The sequence below is a fragment of the Pelodiscus sinensis genome, chromosome 1 (assembly GCF_052426305.1).
Source record: "Pelodiscus sinensis isolate ZL-2025 chromosome 1, ASM5242630v1, whole genome shotgun sequence".
In the NCBI taxonomy this organism is placed as follows: Eukaryota; Metazoa; Chordata; order Testudines; family Trionychidae; genus Pelodiscus; species Pelodiscus sinensis.
In genome coordinates this window covers 236651653-236671751 of record NC_143052.1, presented here as the reverse complement: position 1 = coordinate 236671751, position 20099 = coordinate 236651653, and the positions used below count along the sequence as shown (strand labels likewise).

The following is a 20099-nucleotide window of genomic DNA, read 5'->3' as shown; positions in this document are numbered from 1 at the left end:
TAGAAATAAGTGCTGTATAGATGCTCCCAAATTTCGAAATAAGCTATTTCAAAATAAACTATGCAATTGACATAGCTCAATTTGCATAGCTTATTTTGAGTTAAGCCCTGCTGTGTAGAAGCACCCTCAGTCAGACTCTGATCCTTCTTATACCAGTGTACATCAAATCTAACTCCCCTGATGTCCAAAGAGTCATTGGAAAAGTGAAGCTCAGAAACAGCAAAAGTGAAATCAGAGAAAGTGAACTCAAAAACAAGCTCATTCTATCTTCTTATGATTATGTTTAAGGTATATTGTTTTAAAATATAGACACAAATGTGGTATCTACAGCATCTGCTTAGATGTGCTTTTCCCTTTGAAATCCCCAATTATAAGGCTTATGTTCTCTAAACCAGCATAACTACGTGCTATATTTTATCTCATATATAAATGTCTTATTGCACGGTCAATAGGCAAATACATAATGCACAGTTCACTTGTAAAAATCCCACTGACACCAATGGAAGTTCTGATCATGGACCAAATCCAGAAGGTTCAACTAAGATGTGCCCTGATTAACAAAGAATATTTATTCCCCTTATCTAAAATGTGAGAACCACAGACAGCAATGTTGTGTCTGTGTGTGATGGGGTAGCCTAGGTCCCGAAGCCTCCCTCATGGAAGTTTATGGCCTTGCCACATCCCACCCCAGGAAAAGAGCAGTAGAGTCTTTTGAGGTCCTTGACAAGGTAGTATGAGAAGCAGCTAATCAGGACCCAGCAAGCCAGTATACAGAAAGACGATGGGCAGAGCCAGGCAGTTTCACTTTGGAGCTCAAGGAGTGAAAACGGTCTGACTGGCTGGCTGAAAGAGAGCAGAAGGACATCTCACCGGGAAATGCTTATTGCAAGACTGGACTGAGACCCAGGGTCAGTTGCTGAAGATCAGGGCTTGGCATGTGGGAAGAGCTGCAGAACCATGGAAAGGATATGTCTAGACTGCATCCCTCTGTCAGCAGAGGGATGCAGATTAGGCAGGTCGACATTGCAAATGAAGCGGGGATTTAAAGATCCCGTGCTTAATTTGCATAAAAATGGCCACCATTTTTGCCGACTCAGCACTTTGTCGGCAAAAAGCAGCAGTCTAGAGGGGGACCTGTCGTGAAAGAAAGCCTTTTTCGACAGATCCCTTATGCCTCCTGCAAGGAGGTTTACAGGATCTGTCGAAAAAGGCTTTCTTTCTCGACAGATCCCCCTCTAGACTGCCGTTTTTTGCCGATAAAGTGCTGAGTTGGCAAAAACGACGGCCATTTTTATGCAAATTAAGCACGGGATATTTAAATCCCCGCTTCATTTGCAATGTCGACCTGCCTAATCTGCATCCCTCTGCTGACAGAGGGATGCAGTCTAGACATACCCATAGAGTGCCATTGGGACTTTGTTGAGACAAAGCCCTGAGATAAGGGCAAGGATGGTGTGGGGCCCTGGAGAAATGGCCTAAGAAATTAGAATCGCAGTAGAACATTAATAGACAGCTCACAGCAGACAACTGCTATTTACAGAGTCCCTGGACTAGTACCCAGAACTGTGTTGTACTGAGGGTATTTGCCCCATAGGGATTATGTTTGTATTTCACCAAGTCTGCTTCATAGAGCCTTCTATTGCCTTTCAGTTGAATCCTCTGTATGGGGGAGAAGAGAGAAACTCAAACCTTCCATGTATCTCTGGTGGCTAGATCAGCATACTGCAGGGAACAGATTTCACTATTCCAGCATAGTGGCGCCATTAGCCCACTCCCTCTGTACAGTTGGGATGTCCCCTTTGTCCACCCATTAACAAAAGCCTTTGATGAATTGGCACTGTTTAGCCTATTTGTTAAGAAAACTAGAAATGGGCAGTTGGATAAAGTACAAAACTAACCTTACCCTTTCCCCGTCTGTCAAACCAAACATTTCCAGAGCCCCAAAAAGGATGCTGTCTTATTTTATTCTTTAGTCCCTCTCTGCACCTGAGTTCTGGCCAAGACAGAAGATGAAGTACCAAAGTACTACAAGTAAGCCCATCTTTATGGCATTTCTGATCATGTCTCATTGCAATCATATGAAAGAGCCTAGTCTCGTGAGAGCTAAACCCAAACTTTCAGATCACAGAATTCTGGTTACTACTCTGAACTGACGGCCGGACAAACCAGCTACTCCATTCCTTTGGGTTGCTCTTTCAACACAAAGCAGCCGCAAGCCAGAATTTGATGGCCAGTTCAATGAAACATGTGGCTGCTTGGCATCACGGGAGCAGTGCAAAGCTACCAGTGAGTACCATGGCCTCTAGGTCTGAATCTCCAGGCCTTGCGGGCTCTCCCTTCTCTACTGAAAAAACATGGGTAGAGACAGTCCTTCCCACTGTGTGAACACAGAGCCATCATGGCAGAACATCTCATTTCCAATACAACATGCCAAGGTCCCAGCACCTAACAGTTATTGCCACTGCACCTCCTAGTACCTTGCTCTTGTCATATTTCTTGGAAGGTCCTTGACTCCATCAGCAGTTTCTTCATATTCCCCTGCTCCGTCCTCTCCCCCGCTTCCCCCCCCCCCCCCCCCACGGTTGGTGAGCTGTAACAAAACTGATACTCACTGGAGAGAAGCTGTAGATGCAGCTGAACTTATCATCCCACTTTCTGCCATCTCAATGGCCTGTTTAATTTCCAGTTTCTTGTACAGAGATACAATGCTGGATTTGGGTTGTTTCTTCCGCAGCAGGATTTTCTTTAGATATTTATTGTCAAACTTTTTAAATCTATGAGACAGAAATGAAAAGCAGCTGAAAAAAGGAAAGGAGTCGATCTTCTTCCCTGGCAACATTAATCATGTATATAAAATTCTATGTTGGAAAAATTCTGTGTCAGAAACTGAGTCCAAATTGTAGGCACCCAGGACTTGCTGAAGGATCAGTGAACAGAAACCTGATGGAAGACAAAGGGCATGGCCTACTGGCCCACATAGATAGTAAATCTGCTCTACAAAAGAAAGAAACAAGCTGCAATCATGGTAAAAAGAAGGTTGTGTGTGTGTAAGCATATGGCATTGCCACAATTGTATGAAAAGAATAAAAAGGGGCCAGTCTTTTATGCTTTTGTACAAATGTTCTATTCTAATAAGGTATAACAGCAGCAGCTGCACTTACAGCAATGCCGGCCTATTCAGCCAGACGCCAATAATGTTCTAAATGGCCCAGTAGTTAGGCCCCATTATGTTGCTGATCATTTTGAATCCTGACAATTAGAGGAAAATATATATGTCCTAATATTCTGAATGCTGGGGAAATTGAATGGACCAGAAAATGATGTGTGTATGCATGCTGCATATTATAATAAACCACTAATATACCGCATGCACAGTTTGAATGTGCATGTGTGTTGAGGGGTGTATTGGCTTTCAGGCATTACCTAACAAACAGCAGCAGCTCTTATATTTTTTCCTATGGGGCAGTTTGCTAGGGCAGAGATACGTGCTTTAAAGTGTAATGAAAAGCAGTACCGAATGTATACAATTTCTTACAATCAACGATTTTTAATATTTGTTGCTGTAACAGAAGTCTGTACATAGATCTGCTTTATTCTGTGCTCTGGATGCTCTGTAAAGCTTTCTAGTCCACAGGAAATTATACTGTCAGTTAACCAAGGTATTAATTCCTAAAGGCATATTACTTAACCTTAATGAACGGAATACCTTCATTTCTATATGATTCTTTATATGATGTGTTTCCTTAGCTTTTACTGGACTGAAACAATAATTTACTCACCTGGGCTCCTTCTATCAGGTATATTGGATGGATCTAAGAGAAGTGACAGACAGTCAACTTATCTCAGCGACAGTGTCTTTGATTGTGTCTGTGGCTTCAAATAGGGAATTTTATAACCTGTGCACCACTCAGGCATTATCCTCAACAGATTTTCAAGAAGACTATTTTTAGGCCATTTACAGATGAATTCTATAGTTTGTAAATTTGTGGAAATGAAGGCCATCTGTCAAGCAGAAAAGATATTTGACCCCTTAAAGGCTTGTGTTACTGCTCTATACCAACCACTGAGCATGCAGAGGTATTGGACAGACAGATGATCATAGGCACATACAGATTTGATCATGTAAAGGTCACAAACCAAATGGTAATTTATGACATCAAGTCAACATCTTATCTACCTATCTCATCTACCTACATGCTGCTCCCACATAATTATTTTATTAATACAGAATCTCTCATATTCTCTCTCCTAGAATCAGAAGGGTAGTATAATTCTGAAACTGGGAAAAATACTTACTATTATTTTTATTATGAACTTATCTATACGGTCCCACATGTTTGCACAGTGGTTTATATTCAAATAAAAAGACTGATCCATGCCTCGGACACTGTGCAATCTAAGTCTGTATTTAAAGAGGCACTTTGAAGCTTCAGGGGGTAGCCAAGTTAGTCTGTACAGAAAAAAACAACAAATGGTCTGGTAGCATTCTATAGACTAACAAAACATGTAGATGGTATCGTGAGCTTTCGAGGGCACAGCCCACTCCTTCAGATGACCAGAGTTTTGAGTTTAGGCTGTGCAGACTCAAAATAAATAGGAGAGAAGGTAGGGGGAGGAAAAAAAGGAGGGACGTGGGAGACAGGGGGCAAAGGGTATAGAAAATCAGGAAGGTAGAGGGAATCAGTAAGTATCTGAAGATTGGGTAGTTAAAACGAAGCAGATAAGAATCAAAGTCAATTGATAGTATCCTTCCTGACATAGGAATCTACACAAAGATATGTTTGCACCTTCATTGACTGTTAGGTTGATAGTGTACCAACTATCCTTCATCACAATTGAGTCCATTAGCATGAGAATTGAATTTGCCGATGAACTCTAATTCCAATGCTTCTCTGTGTATCTGGCTAGTAGAATTGGTTTGTGACAAGATAGCCACTTGAAGTTCTTTTAAACAGTAATTAGGAAGATTAAAGTGTTCCCCAACAGGTTTTTGTATGTTTCCTTTACGTTTATCTGATTTGTGTCCATTGATTCATTCCCGAGGGGTCTGAGTTGTGGACTATAGGTAATAACTCCACTTGTTATTACCTATAGTAATAACTCCACTTGTTATTACCTATAGTCCACAACTCAGACCCCTCCAGCGCATTATACACAATCTACAACTCACCTTATAAAATGATCCCTCACTCTCAGAGGCCTTGGAAGAAAAGCCTATTCTCGCTTACAGACAACCTCCCCAACCTGAAACGAATTCTTTCCGGTAACCATGCCACACAATCATATCATAAGCATCCAGGAACCCAGCCCTGCAACCAAACACGATGTCAAGTCTGCCCACATATCTATACTAATGAATTCATCTCTGAAGCCAACAACCTAAGCTACCAAATCAAAAGGTCATTTGACTGCACATCCAGTAATTTGATCTATTCCATCAAATGCCAGCAATGCCCCACTGCTATAGAGATTGGACAAACTGGACAGTCTCTGCGGGAAAGAATCAATGGACACAAATCAGATATATGTAAAGGAAACATACAGAAACCTGTTGGGGAACACTTTAATCTTCCTAATCACTGTTTAAAAGATCTTCACGTGGCTATCTTGTCACAAACCAATTCTACTAGACAGATACACGAAGAAGCATTGAAATTAGAGTTCATCCGCAAATTCAAGTCTCATGCCAATTGACTCAATTGTGATGAAGGATGGTTGGGATACTATCAACCTATTTATTTTGGGTCTGCACTTCCTAAACTCAAAACTCCGGTCATCTGAAGAAGTGGTTGTGCCCACGAAAGCTCATGATACCATCTACATGTTTTGTTAGTCTATAAAGTGTTAACAGACCATTTGTTGTTTATTTGGTTGTTACTTTGAAGAAGAGTATCAGACGGGTAGCCATGTTAGTCTGGATCTGCAAAAGCGACAAGGAGTCCTGTAGCACCTTATAAATTAACGGAAGTATTGGAGCATAAACTTCAAGACCAGACTCCAAAGAGAAACTGTTGAGCTACAGTTCATCTGCAAATTTGACACCATCAGCTCAGGATTAAACAAAGACCGTGAATGGCTAGCTAACTACAAAAGCAGCTTCTCCTCTCTTGGTATTCATACCTCCAGATCAGCTGCTAGAAGTGGGCCTCATCCTCCCTGATTGAATTAACCTCGTTATCTCTACCCTGATTCTGGCCTGCATATTTATACCTGCCTCTGGATTTTTCCACTACATGCATCTGACGAAGTGGGTCTTTGCCCATGAAAGCTTATGCTCCAATACATCTGTTAGTCTTTAAGGTGCTACAGGACTCCTTGTCACTTTGAAGAAGGTTAGGCTTAGGCCTTAGGCCTTGTTTGCCAGCTTTTGTCCACATCTGGCATGAAGGTGAATGTCATGCTCTTCCTCCTCTGTCATGCTTATCTCATGCTAGCTTTTGAGGAGGCACAGCAGTGAAACATATGTGAATGTTGCTCTCCAAAAGGTGATGGCTACACAAGAGTTCAAATTATATTTTAGAATAGGATACGGCACATACCTGAAATATTTTCATTCTAATCAAACCTTATGAGAGCACAAAGTGGATTCCCTACTGTTTTAACCTTTGAATAGATCAATATGACACAGCTAAATTGTTTTATTTTACCAGACAGTAATAAAGCATTCTTACTTGTCTCTCAGTTGAGAGTGACTCCAGTGCCCACATATATCTTCAACTCCAGCCTTCAAGTGGTCCATCATCTATAGAAAAAAATACATCAAACCAATGGTCATAGCATGAAATCAGTGTCAGCACAGTTCTGAGGTAATTAAAAATCAGATTCTAAAGAGTCTGGACACTGATTCAAACTAAACCAATCTTAGAAAATCCAACATTTTATAAAAATCCAGGCAAACTTCTCCATATGGAATACCTCTGAACTTTTTATTTTTCTGTAAGATTGTCTTACTTATACAAATAAATCTGCTATGAATTACTTTGATTTTGCAGGCATCTTCCTATGTTTTCTCACAACAAGGTGGGACTTCCATAGAAATAGCTTTAAAATTCCCAGCAATAATTACTATACATAATACTATTTTACATAAAATCATATATGGCTTCGATGTAAAGATAAAACACTGAGGATAAACATTTCAGATCAAATGAAAGTTAGCTGTTAACATCTACATATGTGCTTAATTTTATACATATAGTAGTCACATGGATTTCAATAGGACTTCTCATGGGTAAATTTAACCACATTTTGAAGTGTTTTGTACAATATTATTAAGCTAGTTTAATAACCTTCTCTCTATCCTACCCATAAGAATTATGGCATGTAAATTTAAAGCACAGTGTTTCAGAAGAAAATAGATCTTCCAAAACAACCCAGAATTCTTCAAAATGCATCCTGAGGTTTTATTCATTTTAATTAACAAAACAGAGTGCTCTGATTTAATACTTTTCTGCTTTTTAATGTCTACTCAAACCTGGTCAAAAGACAGTAGCAGTGGAAAGAACCACACCTTCAGCCAGTGGAGACAATGAAGGTGCCTATCTCAGTTCACATTTGGAAACCACTCATCTCAAGCATAAAGACAAAAAAAACATTTGAATTAGAGCTTAGAAAGATTTTGCAGAAGTTGATGACCCTAGCTGGGAAAGATGCCCACTCAACACTGCAGTCCGAGGCATGAATACAGCACATGTAGGTGTGAACTGAGCTAGTTTTGATCTAACATGGCTTGAATAATGACAGCAGAGACTATACAAGCCCACCTGGGACCCTGGTATGTACTTGAGCAATTAAATCCATGCTGCTGTTGTTGTTCCAGTTAGCTAAATCAAAGCTTGCTCAGGTATGTTTGTAGGTGGTGCGGTCACACCACTGATTCCATGTAAATTGGTGGTGGATTTTTCAACCCTAACTTTTCATTGTGATGTAGTTGGGATTTTTCTTAATTGCTACAAAATGTTAAGATAGAAAGGCTGGAATCCAATTGCTATATTGTTCTACTGTTGTGACTTTATAAAAAGCTCCATTTTGTAGTTTGGAAATTTTAATGAGTTGGCATCCACATCGATAGGTTGTCAGATATTACTTCACAACAGCTTCTTTGGACTCAAATACCATCCAAAATTTGTATTTAGATATCTCATCTGGGATTTTGCAAAGGAGCCTATTGGGTTTATTTGCTCAATTAATTGCAAGGAAGCAAGGTACCTAACTCTCTTGAAGTTATTTGGAACTCCCACTCATTCTCTTTCTAGGATATAGTTCATCGATAAAGACAACTTACTCGTACATGAATCTCTTCATTGATGGACTCCTTCTTGCTGGTCTTTTTAACATCTAGATATTTGACCAGTGGACCTATTGTGATTCCCTGCATTTAGGTCAATGAACGAGAAAGTTAATTATCTTTTAGAACAAGCAGAGAAAAGGCAAAATATGATGTGACTATATCTTATTTGATCAATCATGAAAACTGTGTCTAGAATACAGCGGCTTCTGTTACTACAAGGCTGATTGAAAAATGGGGCTGGAGTGGGAAAACAATTTCCAAAAAAAAAGTTTCCATTTTTTAATCAATATTACAGTTGAATTAGCATTTTCTAACCAACTCTAAGAATTGGTTTCTGCAAACTACCTGGCCTGCTAACCACTCATACCAAACTAATTTCATTCAAGAGGAAAAAATACTATCAACATTATCTGAGCATCACTTTTTGACATTTTTTATATATTGAATATATTAGTTATAAATATATTCAATATACTATATCAAAATATAATGTTTTACCCCAAATTTTCAGAATTTTCTTTTGCAGAGAATTTCTTAATTGTAGGGTTTCATTCCTAATCAGAACAAAGACAAATGTTTAAATCACAAAATTTTCTTCACAGAACAGTTTCCATCCTGCATAGCTCCAGTTATGAACAAAAGGGCTACATCTACACTGGCCCCTTTTCCGAAAGGGGCATGCAAATTTTAAACTTCAGAATAGGGAAATCCGCGGGGGATTTAAATATCCCCCGCGGGATTTAAATAAAGATGTCCGCCGCTACTTCAAAGTAGGAATAAGAGATCCTCCAGAATAGGGCTTTATTCCGGAGGATCGGGCCAGTCTAGATGCTTTTTTCCGGCTTATCTACAAACCGGAAAAAAGCGGCGGACATCTTTATTTAGATCCCGCGGGGGATATTTAAATCCCCCGCGGATTTCCCTATTCTGAAGTTTAAAATTTGCATACCCCTTTCGGAAAAGGGGCCAGTGTAGATTTAGCCAAGGGGAGCAGCTTTTTTGTGTCTTTGTGTGCAAGATGAAGTAAAAGTCGAAACACCATTTTCAGAAGAATTCTTAAGGGAATCTTTTTTTAAGTATTTCCACCATAGAAGTTAGTAAATATTGAAACAAAAGTATACAAAAATGTAATTATCCACTGAAGAGTTATTGTATTAAAAATGAAGACTCTATCTAGCAAGCAACTGGAGTATGAACTAGAAGCATTATTTCTGATTTAAGTGTAAACTTCAGTGCAAGTTTAACTATAGAGCCTGTAGACACCTCTATCACAGGCAGTCCCCGGGTTACGTACAAGATAGGGACTGTAAGTTTGTTCTTAAGTTGAATTTGTATGTAAGTCGGAACTGGTACATATTGTAGGGGAAACTCTAGCCAAACATTTCTCCAGAGCTCAGTTTTATTCTCCCACACCTCACTTCCCTCAGTCCTTTATTCTCAAGCTGAGGTGTCTGCTGAGGAAAGCCGCTCCGCATCTCCCTGGTCTGCTGGGGGGGGGGGAGTGCGCTAGCTTCGCGTCTCCCTGGTCTGCTGGGGGGAAGCAGCTAGTGCGGGGTTGCCTCACCCCGTTTGTAAGTAGGGATCCGATGTAAGTCGGATCCATGTAACCCGGGGACTGCCTGTATATGAAATGAACCCACTATGAAACTTGCTTACCTGAATGAACACAGTGAAATATATAACCACAAGGGTAGCCGTAATGAACATGTTCTTTCTAGGGAAGAGATACAAAGGAAGCAAAAATGCAAGAGAGAAACTACTGGCTCCTCGAAAGCCACTGTAGGCAATAATGAGCTGGTCTTTGATGGTGAAAGGGTAAGTCCGAAATTTGTTGGTGACATAAAAGAGACCAAACACACCTAGGAGGGAGAAAAACTCTTGTCAACAAAGTAACAAAGAAATATTTAAGTGCAACTGCATCTTTAGCCTTAGGAAACTAACATTTTTCTTTGCAATTGTATTTTAAAATACTATTATATATGTGATGACTTATTGTATGGGAACTTTTAACCCACTATTCTAATGTAGTGTGTATGTTTTTAAATGTGTTATGTTTGAGTTTTGCTGAATAGGCTCAAAAGATGAGATAAGTGATATTACACACACACACACACACACAGGACTCCTCGCCGCACACACACACACACACTTTTGTATTCTAGAGAGGTCTTCAACTGAGGTGATTTGAAGACATCATAGATAAGAGCTCTTCCTGATTTTTTCCCTACAATTTTCTTTCAGATACTTCTGCCTTCACACTCCAATGCATTTAGGTCCCCTTCTTTGCTACTCCAGCCATTTTCTTGCACAATAGAAGACCAGCATGTTTGAACAGTGCTTTTTAAATAGTTGCATGTAGTAATACCTACATCTTTATCTGGTGCCCGTTCATCAATAGATTTCAAAATGCTTTACAAATGACAAAGGGCAGTATCAATATCCCTAGGTAACAGAAGGGGAGACCAAATAACAGAAGGGTGGAAAAGACAAAGGTGACCCAGAAGACTAGGAGCAGAGCTGGGAACAGAGCCCTGGACTTCTGGGTTGCAAGTGCTCCTCACTGACACACTTAAAGGCACTCAGTAACAAAACAGCTATTGTGGTAGCTGCTTTATTTTCCTAATTAGTTTTGCTTTTAATCAAAGGTAAAACTATGTAACGTGACTGTCTATATGACATAGATTACTCTTGTGGTCCTATCTCACCCTATAGATCTGCACTTCTGTGTGACTGGGTGTTGTCTGCTGTTTCTGCATATAGTATATTCAGTGGCTTGCTTGTTTTGTTTCGTTTTGTTTTCTTCATTACCCTCACTGGTGCTTTTCTAAAAGCTTTATTTTCTTAATTAAATGCCCTTGTATTTTATATTGCATGTTAGCATCCTGACTGAAGTAAATAATGAACAGTTATAAAATTCCATTTTATACACCAACAAATAAAACAAAATTAGTGGATTACTCTTCTAGGTGGATCTCATAGCACCGCCTAATATTAAGGTTTCATGGCATTTCCCATTATGAAAACCTGTTTTCAGTTGCTTATAGCTTTGTCAAATTTCTAACCATTTGGGCTGAAGTTTTCCCTGCTAGGTGTCTGACCCAGGCTGATTATTTGTAAAGTTCTACAATCCCCATTCTTTGAAACAGGGGTTTAGGAGGTGGCATTTGTGACAGGGCTGTGCTTTTTGCTGTCCCCATTAAAATTTGCTGACATGTGGCCAAGTTATCAAACGGTAAAATGTCAGTTTGCATTTGCTGTGTAGAGATGTTATCATTTTCCCACTTAAACTTTTCTAAGATTCCATCCTCATTGAGCATGGTCCCACCATTGAGCAGACTGAATCCTCATAGAATAATTGAAGCTAGTCCATCCTCTCACACTTCCCAAGTGTGACCAGGCTGTGCATGGCATGTACCATCCCCACAGAGATAATGAGAATGTTCCAGCTCTGGGCCAGAGGGGCAAAGGAGGAATTTCCCTGTAATGGCTGCTCCCAGGCAGTAGAACCAAGAGCAAACAGACTGCGTCTGAATGCAATGGACTGACTGAGTAGCTATTTTGGGACTTGTATACCATTACTAGTAACAAATTTAATTGCTCTAAACACTGTGGCCAATCCTAGGATTTGGCCAATTCAGAACGAGAAGGCCTGGGGCAAAATTAGCTGGATACATACTTCTCCATTTCTGTAATCCTGGGGAACCAGGAGCCAATTCAACTACACCAGAGTGTGTCAGAGCAGCCTCAGGGCTGGGTTGCTGCCAGGGAGCATCGGTGTTCTGCCACACATTTTCCCTTTTGGCCATGTGGCCGCCTCACCCTAATCAGTGGAGAGCTTGGGAAGAGCTGAGGTAGAGCCATTTATGCCAGCTTTACCTCACCTGAAGATTTCCTCTACTCATGCTATCCAAGCCAAGGAGAGGGCTTTCCAGGAATGGTGGAAAAGAGCCAGGATCTGGGTACACAATATTTAGAACTTTATCTGCTTTAAGAATAAATTTAAATAACTAATATTCTCTCCCTAATTAAAAGCACAGTGGATTGTTCAAATTGCCAAAAATATATAAGGAACCATTCAGGGTCTCTTTCTAATGGTAAATTAACCACATTCTAAAATGAAACCATTAGGAAACCCACTTACGAGAATAAACATAGCAATACATATTGCAAGCCTCAATATTAACAGAATGCTGGAAGTGTTTTAATTTTACTTAAAAGCTTCCTTTTCACTGAATCACAAAATCCAGTTTTGGGTTGTTGGGGTCTTTTCCTGTGCCAGTTTAGTACTAGTATTTGTGAAATTAGCTAGTCAGTAAGACACACCTATTAAACAGGTTACGTAAGTGAGCACTATATTGCTTAACCTACCTTTGCACTATTTTCAAAGATGAAAAACACCACCTCTACCCAGAACGGCTATATTAAAATACAGTATTTGTCTCTTACTTAGAACCCGCCACACCACACAGAAGAGCAGAGTGAAGGAAACAAAGGCCCAGTTCCACTCATGGTTCCTTCCAACTGTGGAGACTCCCATGAACACGAAAATCAGGGTCTTGCTGACACTGCTCAGCATCTTCATGAAATACTTTATCGTTGTGTAGGAATTCTGGGAAACATTCTCCTCCACATATTTTTTCATAGTCACTGCACACGCTGTCATCCTGTTCATTCAGAAACATCATTTAAAATGTTAGATATTGGCAATGGTCATCTGTGTTTATTATCTTAAAAGAGAGAGGCTCCTCTTTTCAATCCTGGCTGAAGACTACAATAGTTGAATCTACACAATCTACTCATCTCCTTATTTGGGCCCACCTATGGGCCACATTCTGAGACCTTTCGTTATGCAGTATCTTCCTCCTCAAATGGAGCCACTAATTTCAGTGGGACTCCTTGAGGCATAAGGGATTGTGTAATGATACGGATATTGAATGGAAGAGTGCCAGAATCAGGCTAGCTAGTATGTGTATCCCTCATTAAGAAGAAGAAAAGGAGTCAGAAAGTGGAGTCTGGCTCCAAGTCATTTTTGCTTTGAATGCATCACAAATACCAATGAAAGGGCAAAATTATGGCTTTGCTGCCACCACCAAGCAAGGAACAATGCAATGTTGAGCTGCCCTGGGAGCAGACAAGTCAGTGCCACAATCTGCCTCCAGCTTTCCCTCACTCTGACTTGGCAGAGGAGGGACCCTGCATCAGCCCTGTACCTACAGAGTGCTCCCTACGTACACCAGCTAACTAGCATATTAGGGGGTGGAGGCCTCGTTTCAATAATTCTCCACCCCTCCCTGCTCAGAAGCATCCAGCAGCTCTGCAGATGCTGCTCTCTCCCTTCTGCATTTGAGATTGTGGCTCATATGCAGGCTCAAAAAGGGAGAAAAGCAGACTGCTTGAATGAGGCAGTGAAAGGACACTATACAGCTCATTACTTCTCTGTTTGGCTGTGTGAACCAGGCCACCATCTGGCCCAAACATATCAATAATCAATGTGGGCCATGTGCTGATACTATTACTCACACAAAAGAGCATCTTACTCACACACTGAAGATAATTAGACAATGAGATAATGGAGTAAGATAGAGTGGAACCTCAGTTACAAAAACCAGAATTACAAACTGACTAGTCATACACACATCTGACTGAAGTATTCAATCAGGGAACAACGGATAAAAAAAAATCTTGTGTTAAAAGTAAATTACTAAAAATAAAGGGAAAGCAGCATTTTTTCTGCATAGTAAAGTTTCAAAGCTCTATGAAGTCAATGTTCAATTGTACACTTTTGAAAGAGAAACTATAACATTTTGTTCAGAGTTACAAACAATCTCCACTCCTGGCATGTCATAACTCTGGGGTTCTACTGTATCCTACAGCATGGCAGATCCCGTGTTCTCTGTTAAATCAGCAGTCAAACATTTTCTCAAGACTTCCTCATTTCCGTCTTGTTTTCCTCAACTTAAAGGACACTGTAAATAAATAAGCAGATTGAATACTAAACTAACAGTCCAGCATGTCAACTAGCTGATTTCCATCTATATCACTTTAGTTCTATCACCCTTCTACATGGCAATATTTTTCTAATCTTGAGTGCTCAGAATATTCTGAGCGCTCCTCAAGTCTCCTATTTCTTCCAAAAAGACAAAGCTGTAGGGTATTGCAGAGGAACAGAGACATTCAGCAGGTCCAAGGACATCCTAAGACAAGATCAGTAGACATTAATGTTTAATACTGATGACTTTTCAAGATATATGCATAATACATTTTCATAACCCAAATGCAAAAATCATCAATAATCAATGGTGCAATTGTAAATTCCCATCTCTAAAACAAGCAATAACATATGCAATAGCGACGAGGAGTCCTGTGGCACCTTATAGACTAACTGAAGTGTAGGAGCATAAGCTTTCGTGGGCAAAGACCCACTTCGTCAGATGCGTGACATGCATCTGACGAAGTGGGTCTTTGCCCACGAAAGCTTATGCTCCTACACTTCAGTTAGTCTATAAGGTGCCACAGGACTCCTCGTCGCTTTTGCAGATTCAGACTAACACGGCTACCCCTCTGATACTTAACATATGCAATAGGCTGCTAAGAAGAGTAAACCCTGATTAAATTATTATTTTATTACTTTCAATAAATTAATGCAATAAGACCCATGTGAAATAAAGTTTATATAATGAACATTCACAGAGGTGATTTGTATGGTACAAGAAGACTGATCAAATCTATACATGAATAATAAATTAATGTTCAGCTCTGATAGGCCCTGATCCTGAAGCCAGTGAGAGCTTTGTCAATTACCTATATATTATATATTAATGGGCAAAACATGGACCAGGATCTGGGCCACTTTGCTACAGGTGTAAATACATACACAAGGTTTAAAACAGTGGAGAAAAACTGGATTAGAACTATATATATGTCAATAATTAGATTGGAAGAAGAAGCATCTTAATATTGCTTTATAAACACATTTGGGAGTATGAGGCAAGGCACTTTATATCTAATTAAACAGTTGGGTTAAATTTTCAAACACAGGTGCCTCAGAGGATCCTGCAAGATATGTGTGCTTTCCGCTGAGACTGTGAACTGGTGTTTGTAAACTAGTCAGAGTCTGAAACATGCAGTGAACAGCTAAGGTAACATTTTTGCACTCATAATGACACTTGTTCAAACATCTGTCCCCACTAAGAGAGAGTCCTCTTTGGACGTAGCCTTCACTTTTTCAGGGACACTAGGCTTCGTGAAGTCCCATCCCCACTCATTCATGTGCACTCAGGGCAGGAAGGAAAGCCCTGGTATTTGCCAGCCCAGGAGCCAGAGACTGGACTCAGCATCAGTCCGCGGAATTATCTTCAGAATTGGTGATGTCATCAGTCTTCTACTTCTTCCATTTTTACTTTGGTATTTTTTCCTCTCCATTAATTGGCTCACGTTCCCTTTGCTGCGCCTCACTGTCTCTGCCTCCCTGCACATTTCCACTCGTCCCTCTATCCTTTCCCTCTTCTTTCCTATCCCTGTCCCCCTCGTCTGCCTCCTATTAATGTACCCACTTTCTCTTCCTTTGTGTTTACTATAAAATACTGTCCTTTATGACCTTCCCTCTTCATCTCACACTTGTACATTTAGAACACATTTGGAATCAGATCCTCCGTGATAGAACTATTTCTAGATTACTGTAGTCAAAAATCTAACTTTTAATCAATGGAATCATTGCTCTTTATGGAGCTCAGAGTATGCACTGATAAGTTCTTTGATGGCTGCTGAGTCTGATGCAGGTAGGGCACACCCATGCACTGGCGATGTTGTGAATCCGAGCAGTAGATTCTTTCTTGCACTGATGCCAGTTATCACAAAGCTTGATCCAGTCTGCCTGACAATGCCTCACTCCATCTACAGGCTGACTACATCAACCAGAGCGGCATTCTTTCCAAGTCATCCAAAGTGATTCCAAAGGACACTAAATCCTCTTTGTAAGCATTCTGAAATCTGTGCACAGGTGGGCAATAAGCAGCCTGTGGGCCACATGTGGTTCACCAGAGTGAGCACCTGGTTGGCTGAAAGATGCTTTATTTACTTGAGCATCTGTAGGCATGGCCACTTGCAGCTCCAGTTGGCTGGAGTTTGCCATTCCCAGCCAATGGGAGCTGTACAACACGGTGGCCCAGCCCATGCCACTTCCCATAGCTCCAATTGACTGGGAACAGTGAACAATAGCCAATGGGACCAGCAAATGGCCCATACCTGGAGATGCTCAGATAAACACAGCATCTGGCAGCCTGCCAGGGGCTAATCCTAGCAAACTGTATCCAGCCTCTGGGCCATGAATGGTTATTGCCCACCCTTGTTCTAGACCCTTCAGGAGCTTGAAAGTACAGTACACTCTTTGGCATCCTGTAATCTGGCATTTGCTTGACTTCTCCAAGCCACCTAGTTTTTTCTACTAATCAACATTCCCATGAATGACATACCAGCAAGAGTGAGCACTTTCACATTTGTCATCCTGTCTTGGCCTTTAATATGCACACTATAAATATCCAACCATCCATATGTATGCATGTGTGTGTGTGTGTGTGTGTGTGCTCACGTATATACGCATGTGTGTTTAATGTTTCTGAGTTTTATATTTGGGCCAGATTTAGTTCCAAATTCAAAATTAATATAGATATAACCAGGGCTCGACAAACTGCAGCAAGAGCTACTCGCCAGCCCCGCACCACGCTTGCGCTAGACTGGCACTGCGCATGCGCGCAGCGCCAGTGAATGGGGCACATGGAGCAACCCGCTGAAATCTATTCACCATGGGCGAATGGAAACATCAGTTTGTCGAGCCCTGAATATAATTCCATTTCAATCAATGGAGTTACAATTGATATACATTGCTCTAACTGAGAACGAGATTCTTTGTTCTTTTGACATTAACAATGTTGTATATAACTACATCCAGTGTTCCCTCTAAGGGGCATGCCTGTGCAGGTATGCACCAAGAATTTGCCTCCCACCCACCTCTACAGCAGAGCTGAGCAATGGCTGTTCAGCTGCTCTAGGATGGGACCACATGGCAGGCGGCCGCCCTACCCCAGGAGCAGCAGGGCAGCCACCACACGGCCTTGGCCCTGGCCTTGGCTCTAATTTCAGCCCTTCCCCAGGAGCTGCAGGATGCTGCTCCTCCAGTGGCTCTGGCCAGGGCCAGAGCCGTGTGCTGGGTGGCAAGCAGGTGCTCAGGCACCCAGGGCCAGCCAGGGTCGTGTGTTAGGGGATCCACGCAAAGTGCTGTATAGGTGATACGTAGCTACCTTGAAGGCATCTCTAAACTGGAATCACAGCCCCAGTTACAGCTCTGGCGGAACACCACGTGGCTTGTTTGAGAGCTGGGTGCACAAACGGGTAACTGACTTTTTCTTCAAAACATTGGTGTGCTTGGGGAAATGGGAATGGTATTAGCATGTGCGATTGGCCAAGCTGCACATGCAAGTATGAATGTTTATTCTTAATGGTAGTTGAACAGCGCAGGAGTGCATGTTAATGAATGGGGGGGGGTTGAAAAATGATGCCAGGGGATAAGGCACAGGCTGGCAAGGGAAGTACAGAATAAATGGATGTAGAGCAGGGTTGGGAAGAGCACAGGATTAATTAATTGGCATCTGTGGTTTTTGAAACTACCCACCGCACCCAGGAAAAGGAGCTGGAAACCCTAGTGCAAGCAGATAACACTTTAAAATCAATCTGCATATTTAAAATCAATCTGTTCTTTTGTCATAAGAATTTGGTATGTGTCAGACAGGACAAGTGAGACACTGAGAAATACAGGAGCTGAAATCTGTTGGAGATGCAGGTTCTGAACATCTCTGTTTATGGGATAATTTATCCAGTCATCTGACTTCAGAAATTTTGACCGTAATCCTTCTAGCTATAATATTGTGACCCAGTGGCTAGTGCATAGGATTTTGGCTTGGGAGAGCTGGGTTTGAAACCTGGATGTGTCATTGACCTTAGACATGTTACTGGTTTATACCTCAGTTCCACATCTATAAAATAGTGATGATTTGCTCTCCTTTGTAAAATATTGTGTGATCTACTGAGGAAAAGCACAGTATGAGAGTATACATTGCTATATTTATTTCTTGCTTTTGGATGCAGTAAAAATAATTTTTAAAATATATAGAAGATATTTGTTAGCAACTTGTGGGTATCATGGTGGCACACATCCGAACAAGCGCACATGACCTCTATATTGGTGCACAAGACAATACTCACTCCACTCACCATTGGAAAATATTAGAGGGAACACTGACTACATCCTCTCATAATGTTATTCGGATGCCACATAGAAATAAATAATGGCACGTACGTTGTTCTGCTATCAGATCTTGATGTGTTTAAACAGCTATCTTAGTAGATTAGATTGCACATTTAGACTCATAAAGAATCAAAACTGGGGGAAAAAATGGGCCGAGGACAGCAGAAATCATTATACCAGCCCCAAACAAAATATGTTGTTAAGAATGGAATTCTGTCCCTGGGAGACATTTGAAAATTCTTATTCAATACTCACGCCAGAATGCCTGAGATGTAGAGGGTTTCAGCAGACAAATAGGACAAATAACTGAACATGAAGACAAGCAGTGGTTCGATGGCAGAAATGTTTTGCGTAAATCGGGTCATGAATGCGGAAACAAATCCAAACACGATGCCAAACAGCACTCCTCCTAGCCCCACTACAAAGAAACGAGCAAATCCAGCAAGAATGTCAACAGTTTCAATCTCTTCATATCTATGCATCTGGGTGAAGGCGATGAATATATTATATAAAACCTGAATGCAAAAATAATAGACAGCAAATGAGAAATCTTTCAAAAGTAGATTTTACCAATGTTTTTAGTTATATGTACTACAGATGGTGGTATACTCTCATTCCTTAGTAAAATTGCAGATTCAATCTGAACATATAGGACCTCAAATTATCTACTTGGCAGAGGTCCTAACACTAGTGAAGAAATGGAACAAAATGCCAGAGAATGTATCATATGCATATTGTAAAAAGAACAAGACAGGTAGTCTGGGACACGCTGGCTATGTCTACACAGCAGCATTATTTCAGAATAATGGACGTTATTCCGAAATAACAAAGTGCGCATCTACACACAAGCAGTTATTTCAACATGTCGAAATAGTGTCCAGCTGCAGGACTTCTTACTCTGACTCTTGTAACCTTTTTATGAGGTTTAAGGGAAGTCAGAGGAAGCATGCTCTATTTTGAAATAAGTGCTGTGTAGACATTCCCAAATTTGAAATAAGCTATTTCAACTTAAGCTACACAAGTAGCATAGCTCATGTTGCGTAGCTTATTTCAAGTTTAGCCCTGCTGTGTAGGCATATCCCCTGTGTCTGGTGTATGGAATGTGTTATGTTTTGAGATAGTACATGATGCATCAGATACCATAAAATATGTAGCAAAGAAGATGCTCAGAAGCACTAGGATGAGGGAAAAGTAAGAACTTAAGGATCAAACTGAATTGAATTAAATTTAATCGAATCGAATAGAATAGAAACTAATGAAACTAAGGTAACTCCAGCTTCATAGTACTCAACTTGTGGTTTAATATGCAATTACACTATGAGGTACTCTGCATAAATTATGCTTTCTGAGGCATCATGATGTGTTGAACACTAATATCTGGTTGGATTGGATATCCTCTCATTGTATGTGAATCGATGAAGTATTGTAATATTTATTACTGAACTATGTTGGGAGGTTGTGAACATCCATGGCCAGCCTTTCAGTTGCAACAAGAGAGTAGTTGTCACC

The 20099-nt window shown here is 40.7% G+C and overlaps 1 protein-coding gene across 1 annotated transcript in view; it reads right to left on the bottom strand.

Moving 5' to 3' along the window:
- Window positions 1-20099, bottom strand: part of SLC9A4 (solute carrier family 9 member A4) — a 45812-nt gene that overhangs the window by 13797 nt on the left and 11916 nt on the right. The window contains exons 3-8 of the mRNA XM_006127647.5: window positions 18846-19105; window positions 12737-12954; window positions 9947-10149; window positions 8285-8371; window positions 6672-6742; window positions 2613-2774 (exon numbers count right to left, since the gene is read on the bottom strand). Coding sequence (XP_006127709.3) covers window positions 2613-2774; window positions 6672-6742; window positions 8285-8371; window positions 9947-10149; window positions 12737-12954; window positions 18846-19105 — 1001 coding nt within the window. The remainder of the gene's footprint in view (window positions 1-2612; window positions 2775-6671; window positions 6743-8284; window positions 8372-9946; window positions 10150-12736; window positions 12955-18845; window positions 19106-20099) is intronic.